This window comes from Vitis vinifera, chromosome 12 (genome assembly GCF_030704535.1).
Source record: "Vitis vinifera cultivar Pinot Noir 40024 chromosome 12, ASM3070453v1".
Classification (NCBI taxonomy): domain Eukaryota; kingdom Viridiplantae; phylum Streptophyta; class Magnoliopsida; order Vitales; family Vitaceae; genus Vitis; species Vitis vinifera.
Genome location: NC_081816.1, coordinates 3,936,800 through 3,958,713, shown reverse-complemented (window position 1 = coordinate 3,958,713; position 21,914 = coordinate 3,936,800). Strand labels below are relative to the sequence as shown.

The 21,914-nt window shown below is 35.5% G+C and overlaps 3 protein-coding genes across 12 annotated transcripts; 2 read left to right on the top strand and 1 right to left on the bottom strand.

The window, feature by feature from the left end:
• The first annotated feature begins 409 nt into the window (after window positions 1-409).
• On the top strand, window positions 410-3,405 carry LOC100248803 (uncharacterized protein At4g28440). Its single transcript, XM_002276663.5, has 2 exons — window positions 410-877; window positions 2,970-3,405. The coding sequence occupies exons 1-2, from the start codon at window positions 568-570 to the stop codon at window positions 3,158-3,160; spliced, it is 501 nt and encodes a 166-aa protein (XP_002276699.1). The 5' UTR covers window positions 410-567; the 3' UTR covers window positions 3,161-3,405.
• Window positions 3,406-4,434: 1,029 nt separating this feature from the next.
• On the bottom strand, window positions 4,435-9,464 carry LOC100243665 (protein NUCLEAR FUSION DEFECTIVE 6, mitochondrial). 7 transcript variants are annotated; one of them, XM_010658698.3, is made up of 4 exons: window positions 9,145-9,430; window positions 8,942-9,060; window positions 8,200-8,255; window positions 5,170-5,486 (listed from the first exon to the last, which is right to left on the bottom strand). In XM_010658698.3, the coding sequence occupies exons 1-3, from the start codon at window positions 9,294-9,296 to the stop codon at window positions 8,248-8,250; spliced, it is 279 nt and encodes a 92-aa protein (XP_010657000.1). In that variant the 5' UTR covers window positions 9,297-9,430; the 3' UTR covers window positions 5,170-5,486; window positions 8,200-8,247. The 7 variants fall into 7 exon arrangements, with proteins under 7 accessions (XP_003633237.1, XP_010657000.1, XP_003633236.1 ...); XM_003633186.4 differs by lacking the exon at window positions 5,170-5,486 and adding an exon at window positions 7,626-7,854; XM_003633189.4 differs by lacking the exons at window positions 5,170-5,486; window positions 8,200-8,255 and adding an exon at window positions 4,435-4,694 and having other exon boundaries at window positions 9,145-9,440.
• A 232-nt stretch (window positions 9,465-9,696) lies between these two features.
• Window positions 9,697-21,750, top strand: LOC100265980 (nuclear cap-binding protein subunit 2). Of its 4 annotated transcripts, XM_059741195.1 has the most exons (10): window positions 9,728-9,830; window positions 9,983-10,039; window positions 10,122-10,204; window positions 11,041-11,264; window positions 13,459-13,597; window positions 13,686-13,719; window positions 16,451-16,561; window positions 20,228-20,281; window positions 20,420-20,526; window positions 21,409-21,750. In XM_059741195.1, exons 3-10 carry the CDS (start codon window positions 10,187-10,189, stop codon window positions 21,481-21,483), a joined length of 762 nt encoding a protein of 253 aa, XP_059597178.1. In that variant the 5' UTR covers window positions 9,728-9,830; window positions 9,983-10,039; window positions 10,122-10,186; the 3' UTR covers window positions 21,484-21,750. The 4 variants fall into 4 exon arrangements, with proteins under 4 accessions (XP_003633238.1, XP_002276868.1, XP_059597178.1 ...); XM_003633190.4 differs by lacking the exon at window positions 9,983-10,039 and having other exon boundaries at window positions 9,697-9,830; window positions 10,106-10,204; XM_002276832.5 differs by lacking the exon at window positions 9,983-10,039 and having other exon boundaries at window positions 9,703-9,830.
• The last annotated feature ends 164 nt before the right edge of the window (window positions 21,751-21,914 follow it).

The window sequence follows — 21,914 nt, the reverse complement described above, 5'->3', positions numbered from 1 at the left end:
TATTTATTATTTAATAATTTAAATTGATTTTAAGTTCAATTATATTTGAGTTGTTCACTCAAAACTTATTGCTTAATTATTATTTTAAATATTAAATTTATTTGATAAAATTAATTAAAATTTTATCCTAAATTATTAAATTGATATATTTATCCTTATAAATTATAAGTAGGGTAAATAAAGTCGTGTAATAATAAAGAAGAACGTAAAGATAATTAAGATAAATGAAGTAAAAATATAAAAAAAAGATGTTGACTTAAAAATAAATTAATTATTTTTATTTGTTACTTAAAATCATTTTTAATTTTAATTTTTATATTAATTTATTTTATAAAAAATATTTAATTTACTTAGTGATGAAGTTACCATGCATGATACACCCACTATTTCCGAATATATCCTTTACTTGTCTCTCACCTAATCAATTTCCCTTTGCACAAAGGTAGCTCTAAAAGGGTCCAAGTCCATGTCTAAGTCTAAAAGCAAAACCCTAACACGTTTGTTTTTATTCTAGGGCTTCTTAACGTCCCCAACCGATTTGGATCCTGAAGCTAGGGTTTTTGAGCGATGGAAACGGCGACTACAGAGACGGTGATGGAAACGGCGACTACGGAGACGGCGATGACAACGGAGACCACGGAGACCACGGAGACGGCGAAGGCAGCTGTGACGGAGAAGAGGAAGCCGGTGTTCACGAAGGTGGACCAGTTGAAGCCGGGGACGGGTGGCCACACTCTGACGGTGAAGGTGGTGAGCTCTAAGACCGTGTTGCAAAAGGGCCGATCGGTGTCGCAGCATCTTCGCCACACTCGTATTGCTGAGTGTCTTGTTGGGGATGAGACTGGGGCGATCATCTTCACTGCTCGTAACGATCAAGGTATTTTGTTTATATCTTGAGTATGTCTTGTTGTGGTTTGTTTGGTTGCAGAGGAAATGTGAGAAACAAAGAGAATTGTGCATCTTACGTTGTAACGCTCTTGGAATTGTGTTAAAAGGGTGTTGAAAAGGGGTGTTAGCTTTCAATTTTTTTTTTCTTAATGTTTGGCTCATGAGAAAAAGTGAGAAAAACGAAGTGAAATATTTTATCTTTAGGTTTGCTTAGGCCGCCGTAAACATAAAATAAAATTTGAATTTTTGTGCTGCAGAATTTTCATTGTTGGTAATACAAGGAAATTGAAAATAGCATGAAAGTTCAAAAATTTATTATATTTTCTGTTTCATTTTTCTCAGCATCTACTGAAGATGAATTTTCTTTGTCATTGTTTAGTGTCTGTGAAGGATCAGTTGCATTAGATTACTTAAATTTGAGATATATGATGTTATGCTTTATGTCAATTTCAAATATTTAAGTTTGGAAAATTGTTTGTTGGCTCTTTGTTGATTAATTGTACCTTAAAATCCAACTCCTTCATGATTTTCAAGCGAGCAACAACTCAATGTTCAGTAATTTAACATCTGCTAGAAGCCATTTCCACCACTTATTTTTGTGAATGAAGAAGTTAACATCAATGATGTTTACTACCTTTGAGGCTTGGCTCAAGTGGCAAGAGTTTGGATTGGGTACTGTGGAGGTCTTGGGTTCAATTCCTTGTCATAAAATAAATATATATGAAAAAAAAAAAAAACAAACAAAGTTATTACCATCAATCAATCTATGATAAAGACCAAAAGTTTTCCACCGCGGGCCCATTCCATATTTCCTTTCTTCATTGACTTGCCACCTTTGCTTACCAGTTAAGCCATCAACATTGGATGTAAAAATCCAGGTCATTGTTGCAAGCTTGCCTAACCAAAAGAAAAAGTTTTGACAAAAGCAAACACTATGGGCATTTTTTTTGTTTTCCCTAGTCAAGCAGGGCTGAACCTAAATTTTGGTACTCCTATTTTCTTCCAACTTTTTAGTGTTGGGCCTAGATCTTCAAAGACGTATTTTCTAAAAACTTTTTATTTTTTTGAGTTACTTCAGCAACTAAGATAAGTTCTTGACATGGCTTTACTGTAATCTAGCTTATTAAACATTGAAGCGTGATGCTCTTAAAAACTGCAGTAGGATAAGATAGGAATTTTGAATTTGAGATGAGCTCAACCTGGGATCCACTTGTACAGTTGAGGATTCTATATTACGTTCTTGTTTGGATAAATTAACCATGTTTCTTTTGGAAGTTTATTCAACTCTCTCTCTCAACAGATGCATTATACCCAATTTTGAACAATTTCCATAGACGACATTTGTATGCGGGGTGGATTGTATTTATATTCTTTTGATAGGCAATACAAGACGTATGTATATAGCAACAAAAGAGTACATTAGAGGACACAGGACGGACACAATCAGCACTAAAAGGCAAAGACAAACAAGAGAGAACACAAAAAGAAACTCTCTCTGTCTCATTAAGATCCTAACCAATCAACATACTCAAACGAAGGCATTGAACCTTCCTTTAGGTACATCCCTCCCCAAGCTATGTAACAACCATAGCATGGATGCCTGCAGAAGCCTAAACAAATTCAGTTGGTCATTACATTTTCATTCTGTTGCCCCTGCAAGCTTTTTTCCCTTCCATTGTTCCCTCATCATTGACCTATAGATGCTTGACTGTGCTTACTACTACCTAATTGAGATGGAAACATTTTTCAGGACTTGAACCTGTGAATACTCTACCTATCGTTAATCATGCATTTAGAAGTATGGAATCCATTTTTCTGTTTAATTTTATTGTAAATAATGCTTGTGGCGAAACTGAGAATGATACGTTTTTTAACTGGTACTTTAAAGTCAGTGATCTATTGATTCACTACCATAATTTTATTTCATCTGCTTGATCTCACATTGCTTGGGCTTCACACAAATGTAGTTTGGTCCTAGCTTCCTTATCCCAGTAGCACTTAGGTGAGTCTCTGTGTATGAATGATGTCAAAGCATTGCTGTTTTATATTAATAGTAATGAGGTACCTATGTCACCATGCAGTTGATATGATGAAGGCGGGCGCCACCGTGATTCTGCGCAATGCAAAGATTGACATGTTTAAGGGATCAATGAGGCTAGCAGTTGACAAATGGGGACGTGTTGAAGTGACCGAGGATGCTAACTTTGTAGTTAAAGAGCAGAACAATCTTTCGCTAGTTGAGTACGAATTGGTTAATGTGCTGGAAGAGTGATAGGTAAATACATTGCCTTAAGAAGTGAATATATTACAAGGTTACAAAAGGTTTGATTATTGTTGGGTGGTCCTTAATCAGATGCAGCTTTTACGTTTGCTACACAAGTCTTGCCAGAGATGTTTTCAGTTTTGAAGCAGTGAACTGTTTTAGCTTTTAGCTACTTGGAAAGGTTGATTATTGTTGTGCTTTATGTTCTTATATGGCAGAACCCTGCACAGTAAATAGATGATATATTGGCAAGATGTCTCTTCAGTTTTCTTTGCTTTCATTTTTGTTAATCATGGCTTGCATTTAGGGAGGACAATGGAGTGGGTTTGGGATGGATGCCTGAAAAAAACCATTGCCATCCTTACTTCCATCCCTCTCTTAGCCTGTAGGACTCCTTTTTGGCTTGCTTTTCTTATGCAGAGTTGGCTAGCTTCGGTGCAGAGTCATCATAAAATAATGCCCCTGTAGGCTGAAGACTAACGCGTACACTAGTTGATAGGACGATTGCCTGTTGGGTACCATTCTTCAACGCCGAAAACCATGTTCTAGACTTAGAATTGATTGGCAACTTTTTATTAAAAAATGGTTTTTTAAGCTGTCATGAGATTTTACTTGTTTTCACAATTTTTTTTTAGGTTATTTTAAAAAATAATTATACAAATATACAAAACAAATAAAAATAAAATGTTATAAATAAAAATTATTTTAAAATACAAAAAATAAGTTAATAACATTACAGGTTTTCAAAAAACTGTTTTCGAAAACATTCTTTTAATTGTTTTTTAATAAGGGTAAATACTGATAACCTAAGGGATAGTACAATTGCCCCGAACTTGAGTTTGCTCCCGAATGGGTAACCATTCGAATCTCTCTAAAGCCACTAGAGGCTTTAATTTCAGGACCTCATGAAATTAGTCGAGGTAATTATAAGCTAATGCGGAGATCCACGGTTATATAATAATAATAAAAAAAAAAGGGGTAAACACTGATGACATTTTAAGCTAACGCGGAGATCCACGGTTATATAACAGAAAAAAAAAAAAAGGGTAAACACTGATGACATTTTATTTTACTATATAAATATAGGGTGGTGTTTGTCATTGTATTTTGGATCCATCATCAATTGCCCTTGCCAAGTGCCAAATGTTGGACAGCCAAGGTTCAAATGCTGCTTAGGAAAGCCAAGGGTCGTAGCAGCCTTCTAAACATGTTGGCAAAAGATTTTCTGATAAAGAGGACACTCTAAGAACGATGTCCCAAGCAGATTGACACAAGTAAAGCCGTTTTGGCAATCAATGCACAAGCAGATTATTATATCATGCACAAAGAACAAACTTCAATAACATCAAAGGCAAAATCCTCCGGTCTAGCAATGTGTGTGAGCTTATTAATGCTAGTTCAATGATAAGTTATAATTTGCATCCTCATAAGATCCATGAGTACAGTCAATAAAATGCGGGGGAAAAAGACATTGCGGCAATGGCAATGTGATCCATCTCTCCAGCCTGCCTGGAATTGCCATTAAGTAGGGTTGATTACAGGCCTAAAAAAACACAAGACTGTCAGGAATTAGTGCCAACAAAAATCTTAAAAGGTTGAATTGATTTTGGGATCAAATACTGGGTTCAATGTAAAAACCCCAGCACAGGAGGTTAAATTTTCTTAGTTATATGTCACTTCTGCTAATCAAAACTTAGGACCACCTGGATATGCTAACAAACTAAATCAAAAGTAACTAATGGAAACTCAAAACAAGGGTTGGTAGTAGTCAGTGAATCATACATAGGCTAAAACCATGATGAGATGAGGATGTGGATCCAGCATATATGACCATATACAATGGTTTTTGTAGCTTCCGTCCAAGTTCAGGACAGTAGGCCCAAAGGCAACATGATATAGCAAGGGCATCATATGTCACAGATTTAAATAAAAACACACTGGAGAACGTTATAATTCATTGGCATTTGGGATTCAACTAGTCCACAAGACTTGTGCATCAGGGTAGATGAGAACAGAAATTTTAGAAGGCATGTTTTATTACCACCTACATGACATCAACAAATAGATATTGTCATAATGAGTACAATGAAATGCATTCTTACATCAACCCATCAATAACCCAACTGCAAAAAGGAAGAAACACACTATTGAACCATCAAAAGTATAGATTAGATGGATTAGAGGCACATGCTATACATTGTTAGCATTGCTCAGTTTCATTGAATCATCTAACTTATCAAGCATCACTTCTTAGAATGCACAGTATTTTGAACTAATCTATGCTGGAACACCTCGCACAACCCCTTGTACATTCATCATGCATCATCATTGCAAGCTGCTTGAATACAAAGAGAAATTAGCATTGTGCTTCAATGGTCTTATTAACATCCATGTGAAAAAGAACAAAGGGAAGAAAAAGATGAAAAAATAAAGTTAACTCAAAGATCAGCAAAGCGACTTCACAATTATATAGGGAGCTACATATGAACCATTACATGTGACTTCAATGGTCTTATTAGCATTAACCGTCAAAACAACTAAAAGTACTATAGTTAAGCCTCAAAGGGAGGAAAAAAAACAACAAAAAATTATTAGTTCATTTAGGTTTTGGAAATGTAGAAATCCAACTTGGCTCTTCTGCATGCTCAATTCAAACTTCTAACTTATCTGCTGTCACTGTCTTAGAGTGCAGAATTTTGTACATAAAACCTTGCTTCAATCCTCTGGACATTCATCACACATCATCATTGCAAGCTGATTGAATACAGAGAATTAGTAATCTCCCTAATCAATCACATTGATGCTAAAATTCTAAAATCAATTTTATTTTAATAAAGCAATCTGATGAAAAACCCCAAGTTTTGAAATTTGAAATTAATAACGAACACATGCAAAAAAAGAGGAGGTGATCATAACTAAAATTCTTAAGGACCCATAAAAAGTATAAATCTAATGGTTGAAAGCTGACATTCAGCTTCCAAGTTCATGCACCATGAGTCACTCTTTAGTCAAGGAGGAACACCTATATTTAAATAAAACAGGACAAAATATGCAAAGAGAAGATGATGATTCTTGCACACAACACTTCATAAATTGCTCAACCATGATAACTGAGAAACGTCCTTAAGAATGTTCAACTCATATTTTGAGAATTCCCGATGCAACTCTGGAAGAAAAATACTAACAGATGTTTTCATATTCATTGACTAATCAATGTCTTTTTCATTTAATATGCAACTGAAGAACCACCAGTATGGTTGTCAATTTGCCCATCCATACCAAATCTACAACCAAGCACTGCATCCATTGATTCAGCCATGTATACATTGCAAGTGACCACATTTTATGTTAATGCAACATTGACCTTAAGTCATCAATTGAAATTCTATGATTACAAAGGAGATAAAAAATAGGAGGGCAAGGGATGCCTGGGCCTATTTCTTAACAAGCTGATTTAACAAAAGAAACTTGTGGATAGATGATAATGAAATATTGAACAGTCTGAATGCTTCATCTCAGTATAGGAAACAAATCACATTTGACTATTCCACTTTATCAAAAGCAAAGACCTACAAGTTTGTGGTAAGACTTGGAGATGGCAAATAGCTGCTTGTACTTGCCTTCATGTAAACAGTATGTCTGAAGTCCAGATATTAAGCCATTGTTAAAAACATGGATGCATTTCTTAGTGCTATATGGAAAACCATTTTAAAGATTGTTTACTTCTCATATGCAGAATGGTCTTAGCAATTTTCAACAATGAGTCAAAAGGACCAGGTCAGCACTGTAGTGCCATTAGATATAGGATGGTGGATAAAGTACTAAATGAGAATAAAATAGCTGAACAAAGAAAATTTAAGATTAAAAAGATATGTTGGGTTTAGAAGAAATAATATTCATTCAAAACTGCAGTTGGTGCAATCCCAGTTTGAAATAGGAACACTCTTCATAGGTGGCATTATGTCATCATTGTACAACCCCTTTTATGATCAAGGCTTAGAGGCACTCAAAACAAAATGAAATTGCACCTGTTTTTGCAAATAAGAATATTTCAATAAGCACATAGAAAGATTTGGAACAAAACCCAGGTACATGGATATTATAGATGGAGGACCGTAAGAACAAAACAACAGTTCAAAAAGCAATGAACTAGATTGAATGTAACCCCCACCCAAGATATCAGTATAATCTAACGCAGACCAAAAATTGACCTTTCATATTGTAGTTCCAATTATAGCAGTGTACATTTATGACCTTGCATCTTCTGCAGTTAGATTAAGGCATTCCCAAAATTAAGTATAGATATCTGGATCATGAACTTTCTCACTTAAATCCAAATGTTCAGTCCCATTTATTGCTTTCAGAAAAGAGTGAATGATGGCAAGAATATGGTAAACTTTAACCAGAAGGAAAACTCAATTAGATTACCAATAACAGAGAAATATTCCAGAACATGTACAGAAAGATCACAGAATGAAATGAATGAATGGATCTTTTCAACTAAGCTTCCATAAACCATTGTCCACTCAACAACGTCAATTTACATCACATGGTTTCATGTTTCATAATTATTTCTGAAAAATATCTGCCTTGCCTAATCTATTGAAGACACCATTCACTACTAGTTTGAAAGCTTGAAAAAACCAAACAAGTCCAAGTCATTCCATCTTTGCTTCTTGATCTTCATCTAGTCTTGTCTTGGCCTACAACATGAAAAAAAGGAGTGTGCATTTTTTTATCAAAACGAGAAGATAGGAAAGGAAGGACAATTTCACTTCTTTTTTTTTTTAAGAGGTAAAAGTGTGACAAGCAGTGGTTTTGCCATCATACTTCACTTAGGGACCTAAAATCCCCCATCACTCCATAGATGGAAAGAAAAATTTAGTGTATAAAAGATTAAAACCCATGCCATTTAACTAGATTGAATCCAATATCCCCTTATTCTTACATAACACCTAATCACAGATTATTGGCATTCCTAGTGTCCTATTTCATTTTGTTTACGGCTCTAATAGCTTTGAGCCAATATCCAGCAAACACTAACTTACCAGAAAATCAAAAGGAAGAAAGGACATCATTGGCTTTATAAAGATTGGCTAGATACCTAATTCAAGCACGAAAACCCAGTGGTTAGGCAACTTATTAGCAAATCTCCTATGACAAACATAAGCAAACAAGACAACCCCTGCTACAGAGGACATACACACAAATCTAAACATAGTTGTCACAGTGAATAACTTGTCAGAAAATGATTCATCAAGAAATTCACTTTAGATCTCTGAATCCAAATATTGTCTATCTACTTGTTCTATTCTACCCAATATTGCAAAACAGAGCCAAAGGTTGGTGAAGAAATAGTCGTGGCTGAGTATTTTTAAGGACTATGTTTATTTTATGAAGAAAGATTTGAGTCTTCATATGGAGAAAAAAAAATTAAGGAAATGAATGTCATCAGATCCTAAATTTCAATTGATTCATTTAGAAACCACCTGTTTTCTAGAGTTTTTAATGTATTTTTCAACCCAAGGAAAAAATTTTGCCCCAAAAACATGAATAGCTTTAAAAGAAATCAACACTGCCAGAATCCAATAAATGAATGATACGGAAAATTTTAAAAATCACATGCAAATGGATCTCAAACAAAATCCACGAAGAGAAATATCGTCATCAGAGCAACTCCAACCAATCAAAACCCAAAAAAAAAAAAAAAAAAAACCAAATGTATCAATTTCCATTTGAACTACAAATCATCATTCAAACAAAAAGATCTAAAACGTGAAACGAAAATACCTTCTGGAAGCCAACCGTAACCGCGGCGAGAGATGGAGAGCATCGAAGTCATCAATGCCGAAGCAGTTGCAGTGTGGAACGGCACCATTGTTTCCACGCAACTCAGTTCAACAGGACACCTTCAAAACAAGATCATCATCTTCTGCATCAAATCTCTCTCTATCCTATCTATCCATATATCTAAATCAGTAGCTGAGCATTACCTGAAAATGCGATTGGAAAGAGGCTTATTGCTGGAGATGCGTAGTGGAGAACGAGCAGCTTTGGCTTCGGAGGCGACTCTCGCCGCCGCGTTCCTGACGGAGGTGGAACGAAAAATGGATCTGGCGGCGAAGCCGGCGGTGGTGGTGGCCATTGCTGTCCTGCGTTAAAGTTTGAATTAAAGTTTCTTGAGTTGAGTTTCCGTTATGGATTACAAGTGAAGATTGGGGGTTTTGCAATGAAGAGGACTAAAACCCTAGAGAGATGTTTGGATACACGAATGGTATAGCCTACACCTGGAACGAAGGTGTCCTAACACGCTCGGCTACCGATTTTACCTTGAGAAAATTCTTTTAATAATTTTAATTTCTTCGGAATAATTACAAATATATTAGAATATTTTTATTAAATTATTTTAAAATAAAATTATTATAAATAAATATAATATAAAAATAAAATGATATGATATTTTCGATTTTCATTTTTCTTACTGAAAAATATTTTTATAAAAAAATAAAATAAAAACCAAATTTTAAAATTACTCATTAATAATAAAAGCAAAAAATAGTATGTGGGTAGCCCAACCCATATCGGGGTCCAACATATTTCGGATCCCCTCGTTTCTTTGTTTCTTTCAAGCCTATTTCTCCGACTCCTAAACCTAGGGCTGTTTGGTTGACAAGAAAAGGTAGGAAAAAGGAAAGAATTCATTTCTTAAATCTTAGATTGCTTTTAACATAACTTATCATGTTTTCGAGAATGCCAAAACTTCATCATTTCTGTTTTTTTTCTATTGATTTCCCCCACTTTATTGGCTACTAAATGAGGTTAGGGTTTCAGGGGACTTCTACGTTCTCGGGATTGTATGATTATCAAATTTTGTAGTGAACTTTTCAGGTGTCTTTGGTGTGGTAATTGTTCACTACTTTGGTTGTCATTATTCAGTGTATAAAATTGATGCAGGGACTTGGTGTTGCAGATGCATAGTCGGTGGAATTGATTCGTGAATTTTGGTTTTTTGGTTCACATTCGGTCAGTTTAGTGATGGCTTTGCTGTTCAAGGTACTGCTTATCGAATTACTTGTCTGTGAATATGTTTATCTATTGAATTGCTTTATGTTTGTGTTTGGGTCTTTGAGCAATATGATTGGAACATAACTGTTCGGAAAGCTTCTCCTAACGACAAGCGAGTGAAATTGGGAGCTATAGAGCTACAAACTGAAGTAGGATAATTGCAGGAAATTTGTATCTATCCTATGTGCCTATCTGTATGTTTAATGGTTAATATTTCATGCCATACTTATCTGGTGCCTGGGGTTTGAGGGGGCTTATGGCCCAGATAGGGCCCTCGTGAGGAAGGCAAGAAATATTCATTTAGTGGGCCCCAAGCAGTTTGAATTAAAGTTTCTTGAGTTGAGTTTCCATGAGTGTGTTTTAAATGTTAGAATGGATTTTATTATTTTGATTGGGTTTTATAGCACAATTTTGTTCATATGAATGATATGTTTTCTCCTGATTATTTTATTCTTAAGAGTATTTGTTATGAAGAAATATTTCTCTATATTCTGTGTAGGTGTTTATACCCAACCCAAAGACGGGGGAAGAAATCTTGGCTCCCACTTTATTAGCATACGTGCTCACTCTGACTCTCTTCTTATTTTAAACTGAAGATTTTGGTTAGCTACAAATAATAAAAACTTTTCAATGTCACAATATAGTTTACAACAGCAAAATATTCTACCTTTTGGCATTCTGATAAGTGGATTAGTTTTTATTCTTTGTGTGTTGTCAAATCCTAGTTTGAACTGCAATGATGTAAATATTACTTTTTCTTTTTGCTTCTTGTTAGTATGTTGTCATTTCTCTCTCCGTCATTACTTTTGTGTTTTTCATGTTAGGATCCAAGCAAGCTTTCAGCTTACCGGGACAAAAGATTTCCTGGAACACAAGAAGATTTTGAGCATGCTCTCTTGACTTCAATGACTGTCTACATTGGAAACATGTCCTTTTATACAACAGAAGAGCAAGTTTATGAACTGTTCTCCCGGGCTGGGGAAATTAAAAAGATAATCATGGGTTTAGATAAGAACTCAAAAACTCCTTGTGGCTTTTGTTTTGTCTTGTAAGGTTCTGGTCTTCTTTCTATACTTTTCCTCAATATTAGGTTAATATTTGTATACCTGTTTGCAGTTGTAAATGGAAAGTTGCCTATCAAAAGAAAAAAAAAAGGTTGTAAATAGAAAGTTGATTCAAATTTTAAAAGAAGAAAGTTGATATCTATGTGTTCTTGACCATTTAGGAACTTGTCTGCAACTTTATACAAAGATTTAGTTCAATATTAGTAGTTAAGGTTCAATGCTCATAGTTAGTTAGTCTACTGGTGCAAGAGTTATGGATAAATAAATGTTATTTGAGGTTTTTTGATGGCCAATCTGCTTCTCGAAATTGCTCTCCCAAATTATTATTATTAATGTACTGCTTTTCTCATCTGTTCCTCCTCATCCCTTAAATAAGTTAACACAAAATATCTATGAAGAAATGGCATATTCAATTTTAGTTGCTTTATTCTGCTATTTAGTAAAGGATTGTCAGTCATTGCCCAAGGTTCTGTGCTTAGTTGCAAATTGTTGTTTATTGAATAATATATCACAGGGAAAATAGAAAACTGGTTTTGCCAATGGGAACTTTGATGCCGAATCTGCTGACTGAACTTGTAGGACTGAGCTCCTTGTTGAATGAATTTGCCATTTTAGTTCAGTTTTTTCAGATGTTCATTACTGCATGTACTTCAGATGAAGTGCTTGCCCAAGTGTTGGGTGATTTTAAAAGAATTTCCCTCAAGTTCATTGCCTTTTTTTTTTCCATCACATTGGCATTACTTTTACCTGTTAGGTGCCTATACCAAATTCAGGCAGTCAAATTTATAAATGACTCAGTAAACTTTTTCTGCCCATCGTAGTTAGGATCAATTTTTTTTTTTGATAGGTAAATAAGAGCATGTATTAGAAACACCTAGAAATGGCAAAAACAGTACACACTTTGTATACACTAAACGCGCAAAAAACTAGGCATCACAAAGACAAAAAAGCTCACCCCTTACTTAACGAACAACCAATCTATAAAGTCAACCAAAGACAAAGTGTGATCCTCTATATACACCCTAACCCAATTTACAAAATAGTACAAAAAAATTATATTTGATAGCTTGGTCAGCCCGTTCAACATCATTGAATGCTCTCCGATTCTTTTCCTTTCATAAGGTCCACATTAGGCATAAAGGGGCAGCCCTCCATGCCTTCACCCTTCTTTTACCCACAAAAGCTCCATTCCACCAAGCAAGTTCCCCCTCATGGTGGAATGCAAAACCCAATGCACACCGAAAAGGGAGAAGATCAGATTCCACAACATACTAGCCTTGTTACAAAACAGAAAAATATGGTCATTAGTTTCTTCTTCTTTACACAAGAAACATCTATTTGGCATGTTCCATCCCCTTCTTTTCAGCTGGTCGGTAGTCAAAACTCTATTCCAAGACGCTTCCCAAGCAAAAAAAACTCACTTTCACTAGAGCGCAAGATCTCCAAATAATGCACCGAGGGAAAGGATCACTAGAAGCCCTTGTGTAGGAACGGTAGAGAGAACTAACAGAAAAACAGTCATTCCCACTTTCTCTCCAGCTCAAAGTGTCCACATCTCTTCTAACAGCCAAAGAATGAAGCTTCCAAAACAAAGACTCCACCTCTCCCATCTCCCTATCATTAAGGTGTCTTGAAAAGCGAGGACTCCAATAGCCCAACTCCCCACCCTCCTCCCAAGCATCTGACACCCAACCATCTTTATCAACAGCCAAGAGAAATAAATTAGGAAAAGCTTCTTTCAACATTTGATCCTCACACCACGGGTCCTTCCAAAACTTAACCCTTTTCCTATTCTCTTCTAGGATCAAAATTTTGAATCCAACTACAAGTTTGTTATGGGATTTATTATTCTTACTTGCCTATTTTTCAAATTTAGTTGAGATAGATACCTGAGTGAGCTTGTTTCATGCTAGAATATGTGTTGTTGTTCTTTAACCTATCAAAAAAAATATAGGTTGTTCTTTAATTTTAGTCTAGAACTGGATGTGGCAAGCTGCTTCCTCTTCATTGCTCTAGTGTTAGCAATCATAGAACAGTAGTTAGTCAGTGTCTTCTTTCCAAAAAAACTTGCATCTATCTTTAATTGTTTTCTCCCATGTGGAAAAGGTCATGGATTCCAATGTCATTTGCAGCAATTTGATGCTAATTAATTGATCACTTTATAACTGTGTTTATCAGATACTACTCTAGAGATGATGCTGAAGATGCCGTCAAATATATAAGTGGAACAGTTCTTGATGATCGCCCCATTCGTGTGGATTTTGATTGGGGATTCCAAGAAGGTAGGCAATGGGGTCGTGGTCGAAGTGGTGGACAGGTGAGCTACTGTGCCTGCATTTTTCTTGCAAAATTTACCTTTATGTTTTCTTTGATTCTGATTTTATGTTCTCTCTCTCTTATAACAGGTGCGGGATGAATATCGTACTGACTATGATCCTGATATCCTTTTGAATGTTTAATTTTGTGTGTTTATGCTTTCTTTCTTTAGTAGGATATAGTTGATGTGTGCTTAATTTTGCATTCAGTTGCTTCCTTTTGTTTTAAGTGTCACAGTTTCTGTTCTACATGATTGAGAATTTGAATGAAATGGCAAGATACATATGAATTATGCTTACACGCTTCCTAAAGTGCATCAAATCCTGTGGCTTTATGACCAGGGTGCAGCAGGTTTTGGGTAGCTGTATACAATTTGGAGGGCAGATAGGTAGATGGGCAACATGTTGAAACTTAATGTCCTTCTGTGGCTATGTTGATGTAAAGTTTAGTAGATAAATAAAGTGTATGTTAGGTTCTGAGGTTCATCCCCTGTCTTAACTTCCAATTGAAATTAGAGGGTCATAAATAAGGTACCTGCATTTTATTTTTTGGAGGAGCATTTTATTCAGTTCATAACTAAAACTATTTCATTTGTGAACTTCCTGCATTCTTACTGTTAGCACAGCAATTTCTGTCTATCAGCTCATTACATTTAACTTTGTCAAGATCTTTAGTCTTTGAACATGATCAAGCCATCTCAAATTCTTTTTTCTGAAATTAGTTTAGGAATTAGCAACCAACCAAATGAAGAGTGAAACTGTTGTCCTTGTGAGCGCTACTCTTGCTGTGATCCTTTCCTCTGATGCTGTGCTACATTTTTCCACCATTCATAGACTTGACTCCCATGAGTATATATCTTCTTCTTTGTCTTTGATCTAAAACATTTAGAGCCTATTAGAGAGTGATTTTGAGAGAGTTAGAAAAGCTTTCTGATGCTTGGGAGTACTTTGTTATAGAAATTAGGCATTTGAAAAAAATTTTTAAATCACTTTTAAAAATATGGACAATCACTTCATAGCTGATTCTTTCAATAATCATTTTTTTTTTTTTTTTTTTTTGTGATAGGTATGCAGATTGTATTAAAAATTAAAAGTATACATGACGTATATAACATAACAAAAAGAAAGAAGGTGGGAGTATGCAAAAACTAGCAACCACCTCCTACAAACTTTCAAATGTTCAGTCCAAACTTTTGCAATTCTCAAAGGCTCTCCTATTTCTCTCTTGCCAAATGGACAAAAAAAGGCATAAAGGAACAACTTTCTAAGCATTTTTCCTCTTTTTGCCAACACAAGAGCCATCCAACTCTACCTATCAAATAAATAAATAAATAACAAGAGCCACCCCAACTCGAGCAATCCTCTCATCGAGGAATGCATCATCCGCTATACATCAAAAAGAGCAAAAATCAATTGCTACAAAATGCAAGCTTTCGAACAATGAAAGAGAATGTAATCACTTGTTTCTTCCTTTACTTTGCTCATATAGCATCTAATTAGGTATCCTCCAACTTGAGTCAAAATCTTAGCGTAGGTTGCTTCCCAAGCAAAGAAGCTAGCTCTTACAGGAGCCCAGGAGTTCCAAACTATACCATGAGGGAATTACTTCGCTCTCCTACTAACCAATGAAGAGTAGAAAGACTTAACTGAAAAGTCACCATTCTTTGTTTCCACCCACGCCATAATGTCATCAATGCCCAAAGAGATGGAGTAATCATGCAACCTCCCAAAAAAGATGTCAACTTCCTCCAACGGCTAGTCATTCAGTTGTCTACTAAACCTAGGGCCCCAACTACCTCCATCCTATATATCAATCACCAAGCATCTTTGGAAGAGGCAATAGAAAAAAAATCCAGGAAAAAGTCCCTCATAAAGGCAAATCTCCGTACCACTTACCCTTTCCAGCACTTCACCCTATTATCGGAGTCAACCTTAAAACGTGTTTTAGAATAGAAAGCCTCCCAACCATTTCTAATTGCCTTCTAAACCCCCACTCCATACCTTTCTCTCACCTCTTTTGTGCACCAACTCCCATGGTTTTCCCCATACTTGCCAACAATTACCCTTTTCCAAAGAGGGTCTCTTTCACTCACAAATCTCCAAGACCATTTTCCCAAGATGGCCTTGTTATTGACAGGCTCCTAAAAACCAAGCCTCCTTTCTGTTTTTTTCAAGCAAACCACTGACCAATTCAACACCCCCCCAAAGGAAGTCCCTTTGAATCTTTTCCAAAAATCATTTTTTTTTTGTTATATAACATATTACAAAAAACAATATCAAAACATTTTTTTTATTTATAGCAAAACACCAAGTGATTCTCTTTAAAAGTGGTTGTAATGAAAGCATTATTAACAGAAGTGTTACAGACTAAAAGTGCTCCAAGTTAAAAACGCCTTAATCAAGGTCACTCCCGAGCAGGCTCGTTGTCTCATGAAGGTCATCCATGATAAATGATTTGATTTATTTCTAATTGATACACGTTAATTGTTGGATGTAAATTTTACTAAAATCTTTGATTTTGTGAAATGGTAAGATAATCAATTTGGGGTTTTTTGATAGGTAATAATCAGTTGGGATCTTATGTTTGAATGTATATCTAAAGATGAAGGGATGTCTATTCTCAGTCAATATTGCATCTTGTTGTCATACTTGAAAGCCTTATTCATGTTTGTTCATAGAATGACTCTTGAAGTTGGGACATACTTTTGCTACTATTTGCTTAGCATTCTGTTTTCTCAAAGTTTCCTTGCTTTTGAGAATGCAAATCAAAACAGGAGAAATAAAAGTACTTTGGAGATTCTAATTCAATGCCCCTGTTTATTTAGTGTTTTTTGAAGTCTCCTTAATGTTTATACGTAGAGGTGGTTATGGAAAATTGGTTCAGAGAGAATTGGAAGCCCAAAGGCAACTTGTAGATTATGGTTCTGGGTCATTGGGATCTTTCCCACCAGTTATGCCATCTCAATGTAAGTTCCAGGACCAAAATCTTTTCATATAGTTCTGTGGTTTCCTGACAACATAGTGCACTATTTGGCTTCTTTTCTGGAAAATTCCAATTGTTTTGCTCATATAATCATTGCATTTTCAATCACATATTGTTATCAAGTTCTCAATAACTTGACTTTTAGACCTAGAACTCCTTCAAAGCAATTCAGTGTTCCCAAAATGATAATTATCCTTTCTGGCTGCTTCTTGATGAAGAACGGTCGAAAAGAATAAAGTATTGTCCACAAACTAAGATGAATTTTTTTTTCTAGGCAAAGAGATTTTATTAAAGAAGTGCCTAATAGATGGCTTGCAACCCAAGTATACAAAAAGTATATAAAGTGTGCCTAGAGGGGAAAAAACAACACAAAATACAGCCCTTCTTAGCAGAACCCCTATAAAATTAATGAAAGCTGACAAGGAATCAATGCCGATCAATTTTCCCAAAGTTAAGAGATCAAACACAATGGGGCCATTCTCTGCATCTTCTTCTGTCTTTTCCCAATAGAACTCTTATACCACGATAATAAAACATTTCTCACCGTTCTAGGAGGCACTTGAGAAAAACTGAAAAGAGAAATCAAATGCTAAAAGCCACTAGCCTTACACAATGGAATAGCAAATAGCGGAGATTCCTCATTATACTTAAATAGACATCACCAATTAGCTAAAAGCCACCATTTTTTCCTCTATTGCCACAATCAAAATTTTTCCCCATTAGATTCCCAGGCAAAGCAACAACTACCCTCAACTAAATCAAGGAAGGGATGTGTTACTTTTATCGGGTGAATGATTGTTGGTGCTCTTAGTTGCGTGTAATCTTTTACCTACCTTTCTAATGGTTTGACGAAAGGGTTTTTTTTTTTTTTCCATAGTACAAAATACTAAAAGGAATAGCAAACTTACTTGTCCTAATTTTTTTCTTAAATTTTAAAGGGATCTTTAGATTGCACCTTCACAAAGGTATGGAAGGTATACAATGAGAAACCATAGCCCTTGGTCTCACTTTGACTTCAAAACCTATTGGTCTCATGTTGTACAATGTAGAGCCATAATTTAGATATCACATGCTTTTCCCATGTTGAGTTTGCAGAGTACCCTTTGGATGCCATTTATAATCTTAAATCAATTGAGTAGTCATCAACAATAGTATGATCAAGGATTTGTCTTCTTGAAATGAAAGTATGGCGATTCTGCAATGAGGTTGGAGAACCACCAAAAACTTTATACAACACATTTGGATTTTGTAGAGATTTAGGCTGCATTTTGTTTGGAAAATATTTTTTATTCATACTCATTTTTGGCAGGAAAGCTAGGGGAAGAGGCACAACATGCACCGTTTTGATTTTCTTTTCTTTTTTTAATAGTTTTTATTTTCTATTTTTCTTTTCTTGAAAATAAGTGTGATTAAAAAATGTGAACTATTTTTAAAAAGTAAAATTATAAAATCTTGTTTGATGTTGAGTTTTTGATCATGTAAATAACATTAAAAATAAATATAATTAAAATTTTATATAATATACCTGTCATGTTGTGGAATATATTATTATAAAGGATAATATTATTATTATTTAAGGTTCCTTTGAGGGGTTCTATCCAACTTTCATTGGCTGCTTCCCTCAGTATCTTTCTAGTACATTCTTTCTTAAGGGTTTTGGCCTTGCTGATTTTATTCTGTATGTAATCTTTGTACGCCATCTTATTAGAGTGGTATTTCTTAGGGTGCTCATCAGATGGGGCCACTGCCATGACAACACATGATTGTTTGCTGGCACTCAGTAAAACCACATGACGTTCCCTGTGTATTTTATCTCATAATCATCTTTGTTTTGGGTTCCCAAAAAGCCAAAGTTTGAAATTTTTAGTTGAAAGAGCATCCATTGGGGCTGCTATCATTCCTTATGAAGGAAGCGTTTACATCTGAACACACTTTCTCTATCAAAGAAAAGTGAGCCTCTAACGTCCTGATTCTCTACTTGATAACATTCAATGATGTTTGTTCTACTCCTTAAGAATGGCGTAATTCACCTCAACATAGGATGAATGCTTTACTTTATCTCTTCATTTAGCCATGAGGTGGCCTCTAGTTTGTTCCCTTTATTTAAGCCATATAAGTTTAAATTTTCTCTCCAACTTATCTATGTTTAAGTTTTAATAAACATTTAAACTCCATTTCCATTTTTCATTTCCAAACTACATACCCATCTTTTTCCTTTTTTTTTTCTTTTGCTTTTGCTTTTGCCTTTTTCTTCTTCCTCCTCTCCCTCCCTCTCTCTCTCTCTCTCTCTCTCTTTTTGTTTGTATGTGGCTGGGGGGACATCATAGAACCCTCCCTGTATTAAATTACTTGTAAAAGAAAACCTTGTTTAGAAAATCTTATCCCTCCAAAACTTACTCTTCAAAACTTTCATTCCATTATGGAATATATAAGTAGCAGACTTCAGAAGTCTTACAAAATTTCTTCTCCAGAAAATCCTATCCTTCTATGAACATTTAAATCATAAGGGTCCTGTTGTTTGCATACAAGCTTGCACTTCAATATACATGGGATCCATCCCCAATCAGTTTATTCCAGAGGATATTCTTGAAAACCAGCATATACCGAACTACTGGGAGGAAATTACTGAGGAAAACACAAGATGCATGATTAATTGCATGAAAGGATTGAGCAAACTCCTGGAAGTTCAGCTGTTGTTATTTCTTGGTTGTCTAATAGGCAGAGAAGTTCTCGGAAATTTGATGTTGGCTTTGCACAATTATAGATATTGCTATGGAGGTGGGATGTTCCTTTTCTTGGGTTTCTGACAAAACTAATCAAACTGCAACTAGTTAGCCAAATAAGGAGAAAAGCATTTAGTTTAATTTTTTTGGAGAATTTTTTTAATTACCTGAGCGCATGGAGTGTGTATCATGTTCACAAACATTAAACCTTCACTCTGTCTTAGTATTCTTGAGAATTCATTCTGATTTTCCTGGAAAATGAGGAACATAGCAGTCATTGTTAAAATGCTAAGATGATGCATCTGCTATCTGTCCTTTGGTGATTGATAGTTTCTTTTTGTGATTTTGATTTGATAGTCCATTTAATGTGTAATACCTCTGTAGTCTGCATTTTTTATTTGATAATCCATATGATGAGGACTTGACTGATACTGAAAGGTTCATATTGCCAGGATTCCCCCAGGTGTGCTACCATTGTCAACTTGTCTAGGATTTCTAATGGCAAACCTGTCAACTTGTTTTTTTCAACAATTTTTTGGGACTTTCTAATTTTGGGGCGTGAGCTTCTTCAAGTATTAATTTTTAATACTATATTTAGTTCTATTTGTTTCTTGAGCATGGAAACTGAGGGTTATTGGTCATTCTCCAGAGTTTGAAAACCATTCTTCACCTACTAACACGTGAATACTTGATGACACAAAAATCAATGTCATTTTTTGCTATTGTTGCTATAAGACATTGTTGATTCCTGCTTTGGTGGATGAATGGTGATATATAGAGGTTATTGTTGTGTTTCTTCTAATAGCATATGCATGCATGCTAGAAATATTGGTTTGTTGTGACTTTAAGATAACTCTATAATTGACCAAATGGGAACCTCTATGAGGTTTCTGTTTAATCAACTTCTGACCTTCTAAATCCTGCAGACGGTAGACACGGCGGAAGCCAGGGTCATGGGGGTTCTAATCGCCACAGTAGAGGTATATCCATTTATGAAATTTTTCTCACAGCTAGAATTTTTGGTCTTTGAATGGTTGTCCATTGTGCATTTTCTTGTGTTCCTGTCATTGATATTGCTGCAGAGCTTTCATATTATTTTTGTTCTTTTGATAAAGCAGATTACCCCCGGAAGCGACACCGAGATGATGACCGTCATTCACATGACTTCTCCAAGAGAACCTCGGATCATGACTCTCGAAGAAACTCTGATCATGACTCCAGACCAGTGAGTTATCTTTCTGCTCAAAAATATATTATGTGAACTGGGGTGTGTTTGTTGGGTGCAGGTGTTAGTCTAGGTGTCTAATTCTTCTAATACCCAAGTCTTAGAACAGGAGGGCATGGCTGAATCTTGGAAGTGTCAATTATTCTTTTTATAAAAATGATGTGCCTATCTATTATAGACTGCTTAATTAGGGCAGCTGCAGACATTTTGAAGAATGCAATATTCTATAGAAACAGACTTCAAGGTGTCCTAAGGAAATTTTAGACAATTAGGAATGTGGTCTTCTTCCTCTTATAGCTATCAGGGAAAAAAAAAAAGAAGGAAAACCTATCTTCTTCCTTCTATAGAACATGCTTATCCAGTAGAAAACTTTTGACAGTGATCTGGTAATTTTATCCGACACATTCCATGTCCAGAACCATGGAGTATGACATGGGTACATTACACCTCTTGAAGTGTCATGTAACAGTGGGGGACGCTCCTGTTCTGATGGATTAGGAATGTGTTCTCTTCCTTCTATTCAACATGCCTGTTGTGTGCATACTTGGCAGTGTATGTGACACATTTCATACCTATGCCGGTGCAAGATTGTTTGTGGCATGGCAGGAACACTGTCACACATTTTGAAATGTCTGACAATAGGGTCGTACAGTTTCTCATATGCATTGTTGCAATAGCTGATGTGTGGCCTACAACAATCCATGCAACCTCGTAGAGAATTATGTTATTTCTCTTGATAAGTGAAGGGCCTGAAATACAAGGTGACCACTAGAGTAGGATATGCTAGGGAAGTCAACCTGGTAGCTTTTTTGTTCCTATATATAGTAGATTCAGGAGTTGTTCCTTTTTGTCAGATTATCCAAACTCTTTTTAATGCAACAGGAGAAGAATCCACGATTCCGTGAGAGTGGCGATTCTGATGATGAGGAGGAAGATGATCGAAAACGACGGCCTTAGCTGATTTATAATGCTGTGTTTTTATCTATGAAGTAACTGTTGGCATTTCTGCAGTCGGAGGAAAAGCTATTCTTCTGTTAACAATGTGAAAAACCAAATTATGCACTCTTCTAACAACTTGGACGCAAAAAATTTCCTTTTCCTTTATTTTTTGTAATTTTTTTTATTTTGGAAATCCAGCTTCTGTATGTTAGGGTGATTTACATCAGTGCTTGACCTCCCAGACTTTAAATATTAAATTTAGTAACTTATTTTGGTATGCAGAAAGAGATTCCTGGATCAATATCGGATCCTGCCTCTTTAAGCGTTTTTAGACTCTGATTTAGACGTTTTAGAAATGAACTTTGCCTGGAAATATTTTGGATCACTCAATCCAAAACTTGTTACCCATATTCGCCATGGTGGATCTTAGCGGGTAATCACCTTAACCA

What these genes read in the sequence shown, in the direction of transcription:
- LOC100248803 (XM_002276663.5), top strand. Translation starts at nt 568, where the DNA reads ATGGAAACGGCGACTACAGAGACGGTGATGGAAACGGCGACTACGGAG. An exon ending in CACTGCTCGTAACGATCAAG is followed by an intron (nt 878 to 2,969) that starts GTATTTTGTTTA and finishes GTCACCATGCAG; the next exon opens with TTGATATGATGAAGGCGGGC.
- LOC100243665 (XM_059741236.1), bottom strand. Translation starts at nt 9,296, where the DNA reads ATGGCCACCACCACCGCCGGCTTCGCCGCCAGATCCATTTTTCGTTCC. An exon ending in CTTTCCAATCGCATTTTCAG is followed by an intron (nt 9,061 to 9,144) that starts GTAATGCTCAGC and finishes CTTGTTTTGAAG; the next exon opens with GTGTCCTGTTGAACTGAGTT.
- LOC100265980 (XM_003633190.4), top strand. An exon ending in TGTGGCTTTTGTTTTGTCTT is followed by an intron (nt 11,265 to 13,458) that starts GTAAGGTTCTGG and finishes TGTGTTTATCAG; the next exon opens with ATACTACTCTAGAGATGATG. An exon ending in TCGTACTGACTATGATCCTG is followed by an intron (nt 13,720 to 16,450) that starts ATATCCTTTTGA and finishes TAATGTTTATAC; the next exon opens with GTAGAGGTGGTTATGGAAAA.